General features: G+C 34.8%; 1 protein-coding gene across 1 annotated transcript; it reads right to left on the minus strand.

The window, feature by feature from the left end:
• Positions 1-694: 694 nt before the first annotated feature.
• CARTPT (CART prepropeptide) lies at positions 695-6,065 on the minus strand. The gene is made up of 4 exons (XM_034441175.3): positions 5,924-6,065; positions 4,133-4,334; positions 3,640-3,723; positions 695-2,681 (listed from the first exon to the last, which is right to left on the minus strand). Exons 2-4 carry the CDS (start codon positions 4,274-4,276, stop codon positions 2,574-2,576), a joined length of 336 nt encoding a protein of 111 aa, XP_034297066.1. The 5' UTR covers positions 4,277-4,334; positions 5,924-6,065; the 3' UTR covers positions 695-2,573.

A 6,065-nucleotide genomic window follows, 5' to 3' on the forward strand; every position in this document is an offset into this window, starting at 1 on the left:
TAAAATGAATACTATGGCATTTACTGAAAATCAATATAAAAAATATATTTACTTTACATGTGTGCTGCTTCTATATACAGTAGGCATAGTGTGTCCAATATCAGTTAAGACTGATTGACTTCTTTTCCTTGTAAATGGATTGTGTTAAGAATACCCATCTGTCACCCTTTGCATTTATGTTTATATCCAACCCCAAAACGCTTTTTAAAATGTGATTAAGCTTGTTGGAAGCAAAGTTTTCAAATTCTCCCAGTAATAGCGACTACAAAATTAGGACATATTTTGACTAATATAATGGAATAAAATATAACTGTGATTTGAAAGGATATTATGCCAAGGCAAAATAGCTGGTAAAAGTCTGCCCTCAAATCAAATCTAATTCACACATTCACAATTAGTTCACATTATCCCCATGCTCAGCCTACAATACTGCAAATTGTCTAAAGTTGACTACATGTTTCTGGAATTCTTAGAATTTCATACAACATATAGGTCTGCACCCAAATCCCACAATGATGTCTTTAATACAAAGAGAATCATCTGCCTCAAGAACCACATAGCTACCAATATTTTGGAGCTAATATCAATTTTTCTTGTCCCCATGCCCCCCCCTTTTAAAAAAAATGTTTTTTTGGGAGACTGATACAATGAGTTCTTTTTTAATCAATATGTTAAAAAAGAGGCTAGTCAACCATTCATTATAGATGCTTTAATAATTTCTGCATAAAATATGAGGTTGGATTTGATTGCCAAAATAGCCCAACCAACTTTGTGATTCTATGGTAATATTAATTTTTTTTTGACAAAGTACATCCAAAGTAATATATCACACATACTCTAAATATATAATTTGCCCAACTACCACAAGTATTTATTCTTTTTATTTATACCCTGTCTTCTCCCCGGTCAGATGAATGCCTGGTTCCACTTTTAACATTACAATTCACATGTCCATTCATGCAGACATTAATGCTGATAAAAAGAATCATTTCAATCAAGAAGCTTAAATATTTATCCCAAAAGATCTGGAGATAGTCAAAAAAGAAAAATAAAATACTACATTGAAATGGACATTGTGACAATGATTTTATTAATGATCAAATAGATTAGTAAAATACAATAGGACATTATTGAAAAATATTTGGAAGTTTGACCAATACATTGTTATAGAAGTAACAGATTTAGAATCTTTCCTTTATAAATATCCATTCTCATTGTTTGATATATGCATATTTGTAAAACATGTACTGATGTAAATCTGCTTCAGGTTGCTTGAACCCTTTATAACAGAGTTGAATTGTATACATAAATAAGTGGTTATTGTCTCAAAAGAAAAGGCATCTACATGGTATAGGTTTATACTTTTCTTCAATATCAGATTATGGAAGTAGTATCTCAAAATTGAAAGTGTTTTTTATTTCTTCATTATTATTATTTTTTTGCAATTTTAGAAGATGGAAGTTCTTGCCGTCCACATAAATTACATAACGCTTTCATTTCTTACGCTCAGCCAAATTCTTCTCAATCCTGACAAAGTCTTAACATATAAATTAATATAATAACAATACTGCTTGGAAGCACTGATATGTGCACTGGTCCTCAAAACAATTCTATATGGCAATGATCAAGTTCTATTAATAGACAAAACTGATGATGAATATTCAGAAATTTTAATTTGAAGTAGGTCTTTGCAATATCCTTCAATACATATACTAATCAACCAAGAATAATGTCAACAATGATTTGTCTCATTTCTTTCTACTTAGTCACCAGGAAGTAGACATGTGCTGATGACTTGGTCAGGGTGTCACTATTTGACATATATTTGAATTACTATTATTAATTGCATATTATGCTGCTCTTTCTGGAAAAAACATCAGGAATTCCATTACAGATTTGGTCAAGGAAAAATATTTTCTTTTCGTCTTATTCTCAAAAGACCCCAGGAGACAAGATCTAAGTCACTTCCTCTGCTATTTATTTCAAAAATATAATTGCCTGAGAAAGCTGGAGGTACTGGGTTGAAGGTACTACCAAACTGAGATGAAATAATGGTTTAGTAGAGTATTTTTGAAATAGTGCCACTGTTTTCTTACAGTGTATATCTTTTGGGAAATGGATATTTGTGTTTTATTTTTAAAATGTTTGAATCTTGGAATCATTCCCATGTATTGTTAATTTGATTAACTCTACTATTTGTCCTCCAATTTGTTCTTGTGTTTGAGGGAAAATAAATAAATACATTTTGTAGAGCCAATTTTCATGGAGATCATCTACATTCAAAGATAAAGTTTTGGAAATATCAATTCATTCTCTGAGCACTGATGTACAAATATAGGAAAAAATAGGACAGGAACAAAGAAGGAAAATAACAGTAAGAAGAAATGGCAAGAAGAACTCCTAAAAGCAATAGTACAACCTTACACCCGTTCCCTTCCCACCACCCACTACTTTGTATGTGATGAATACAGACAATTCTCCACCCCACCCACCTGCATCCATAACTCAGGATTAACTCTTCAGACAAGGCAACTGATTCTTTTCTGTTCTCTCCAGAGGTTGAGGGAAGGACTTTACAAGCACTTCAAGAGAAAAGTATTGCAAGATGTTCCTCTGGGACAGTCACAGAGTTTTCCAATCCTGGCACCTTTTCTCACAGCACACTGCTCTCCTGCATCACACTGTTATAAACAGCAACCAACAATTAGTTCAAGAGTGTACCCACATTGGACCAGAAGGAAAACATTTGTAAAAGAATTTTTTTCTGCAAAAATACAAAATCTATATATGAGGTTTGCATTTCTGCCTGATTTAAAGGACTAAAGCTAATATTCAATTATTATTTCCATATTGTAACAGATCAGATGAATGAATTAGAGAAAATATTTCATTTGATTTTCTCTATCTGCAATGAAATTTTTATAAAAATCACTTAAAACATCCGTTCTTTTTCCTTTTTAACCTTGTTCTAATATTTAATTTAAAAAAACTAGTTGGTGAAAAGGAGTCTAATTCCTCCTGTTAATGAATGACCAATGTTTCATTCAGATTCTTTTTAACTTTAGTCTCAGAAGCATTTCAATTTAAGTAATACCCTAAAATATATGCAAAGAATGCTAATAATCCAAGTGCAGAAATCTAGGTGTGACTACTAGGTTTTATTTCATTTAAATAAACTTCCTCTCCAATAAATGTACAGCAGATATATACATTAGCCTGTTTGGGACTGATAAAGCTTCACTAAAGTTCCTTCAAGTAGATACATTTACAATATAATCCAGTGCATGGGATTTAATCCCAAAAAACAGAATATATATTTGCAGTTTTAGGATATTAGACAGAAAAGGAAAGAAGGGAACAGAACATTTGTAAAGTGTTATTTCAGTATTTTCAAGCAAGACACCAAACATTTGACATGAGGGAAGGCAGGACATTATTATTATTGTAAGGCTAACATTATGTTGATAATTTGGGAATTAATAAAGACAATAGGGTGAAAAAGTTTTATTGGCAGTTTTCTAGGAAAAAGTTCTTTTCTCAATCAGAGCCCTATGTCAACTCCCTACCAACCTACTTCTGCTCCAGGGAATGTGATGTTTTAAAAATAACTTTTCTGAGTTAGAATCAGAACACACTCACCATGGGAACTTGACCATACTTCTTCTCATAATGTGGGAGCCGTTTGCTTTTCAGCTTCTCAAGGACTTCCTGCAGTGCTTCAATCTGCAGACACATGAACTAGTCTATTAGTAATAGATCAAGCAGCCTGAGGAGGCTGAATACAGAGTGGGAAACAAAGCATTTGACAACCTAAAAGAAAGATGGACCAGCCTCTCACAGGCAATTGGGAACGGTGGGCATTAAGTGGTTGTAGACCTTATGCCCTCATTTAGGAGTTTTCTACTTTTCAAGCTTCTGTTCGACTCCAACTTTCCCTTCCTATTCAGCCTAACTCCCTGCTAAGAATGGCTTTAAGTTTTCCAAAGGTTGCATCTCATGAGATTTGAAGCAAAACGTGAGGACTGAACAGCTAGGCAGTTTAAGACGAACATCGGAAAATAGTAAAAGAAGCTTCTGAGGTCAGTTAAGCCCCACCCGCCCATTCAGACGCTTTCTCGCTGGAAAAACATACCAGCTCCTTTTCGTGGGACGTATCCTCCATGGTGGAATAGAGATCCAAAGCTCGGGATTGAAGTTCGCCTTCTTCCTGACCGTGGACTCCCGCAAGCAACAATAAAGCGGCTCCCAGCAGGGCGAAGAAGCGAGAGCTCTCCATGGTTCTGAAATGCAGCTCAGCTTCGCGGAGCAGTCTTTATACCGATTGTTGGAGTCACCTGTTGACAAAGCTTATTGCACTGTGATACGTCAGTACACCAGCGGGTACCGGTGGAGGTGGGCGGCGATGGGGGGGGTGAGAGAATCTGACGGATGAGTTAGACAAGAATCTTAATTTCCTTCAGGGCAGACAGAACCCTGAGAGGGTAAAGAAAACAAAATACAAGAGGAGCTGTGAGATAAATTAGCTAGCCATTTCTCAACAAAAACTTTGAACAGTATTGGTTTTAGGCACCATATATTGAATTGCCAGGTTCACATCACCTACCTAGCCAAAAACAAACTACACTGTCATTTTGTGTATTTTGTGTGAATCTTTCCATTTTGGGTTTGTAAATAATGGTTTGTTTAAGTAGTTTAAAGTGTGAACTCAGCCAATTAGCAACTCATAATTAAGACAACAGTTTACAGTGTTATGCTGGATTATTATTAAGATCCAGTCCACTTCGTCTTCATTGCCTATAGATGATTTACACAAGTATTATAAGAGTTCTATATGCTTGATTGTGCTGGATCTCATACTGGTCGTCAGTACACAGAGCCTTCTGGCTGTCAGTGCTTCCTGGAAAACCATTTAGAAATGCTCCGGATATCTTATTTGAACTCTTGGGCATTAATTACTTTGATGTCACCTCTTCCATGATTTTTATGATTCACATAAAAATATTGTAAGAAGTGAGTTGGAGGTTTGGGCTGAAATGTCATCTATGCCATCAATACATAGATAAACATAGTTTTATTTCACTTTTCACCATCTAATATAATGGAGAGCAACCTTTTTAGTTCAAGAATTCCATGCAATTCCATGCAGTATTGAGCAGTAAGTCAATGGCCATAATTAATGTGTATGTAACTGGTGAGCTCCCGTTACTTGTCCCAGCTTCTGCCAGTTCGAAGTAGTTTGAACCTAGCAGTTCGAAAGCATGTAAAAAATGCAAGTAGAAAAATAGGGACCATCTTTGGTAGGAAGGTAACAGCGTTCTGTGTGCCTTTGGCATTTAGTCATGCTGGCCACATGACCTTGGAGACGTCTTCGGACAGTGCTGGCTCTTCGACTTAGAGTCGGGAACATATGCTCGAGGGGAATCTTTACCTTACACACACACACACACACACAAATATGTACATACTGTACATGTACAATTTTTATGATAAAGTTCTAATTTTTAATATGATATGGTATAATAAGGGCATCAAAAAATCTAGTAAATTGTCACATACACCCACACCCACCATAAATTTCAGATTTTCTGAGTAATCTCTCACATTACAGATGGAACATTTTGCTTTATTTGGGAAAAAAATAATCAGCTTCTCCAAATTCAGTTAATTTCTTTATTAAAATAAGGAATAACCATTTTTTTAAAAACAAAAAAAATGGTTTACAATAAAAATCAACAATTAAAGTATTAATTTACATCAGGTAGAATGTAGATTGCTATTATATAAAAGATGCATAAAAATGAAGAACAAAAGGCAATAAAGAGATAATAACACTGGAAAGTTAAAAAAAAAATCACGACAGCAAAGCCCTGGGAGAATAAAAATGACTACTACTAAAAACTGAATAGATTGGTGCCAAGTTTACCTCACTGGGCAGGGTATTCCAAAGTCATCTCATCTTGGTAGACAGCATGAAATTATTCAGATTCTTGCTGATACTGTGATTAACTGTATCCTTAAAAACCGAGAGTATGTTCTCAGTTTAAATGTTCTGTCAAAAAAGAACA

Source organism: Pantherophis guttatus, chromosome 2 (assembly GCF_059756535.1).
Source record: "Pantherophis guttatus breed Tessera chromosome 2, ASM5975653v1, whole genome shotgun sequence".
NCBI classification, from domain to species: Eukaryota; Metazoa; Chordata; class Lepidosauria; order Squamata; family Colubridae; genus Pantherophis; species Pantherophis guttatus.

Excerpts from the sequence above, each read along its gene's own strand:
- CARTPT (XM_034441175.3), bottom strand. The coding sequence starts at position 4,276 with ATGGAGAGCTCTCGCTTCTTCGCCCTGCTGGGAGCCGCTTTATTGTTG. Across the intron at positions 3,724-4,132 it reads CGTCCCACGAAAAGGAGCTG|ATTGAAGCACTGCAGGAAGT; the intron begins GTATGTTTTTCC and ends ATGTGTCTGCAG. Across the intron at positions 2,682-3,639 it reads AGTATGGTCAAGTTCCCATG|TGTGATGCAGGAGAGCAGTG; the intron begins GTGAGTGTGTTC and ends TGTTTATAACAG.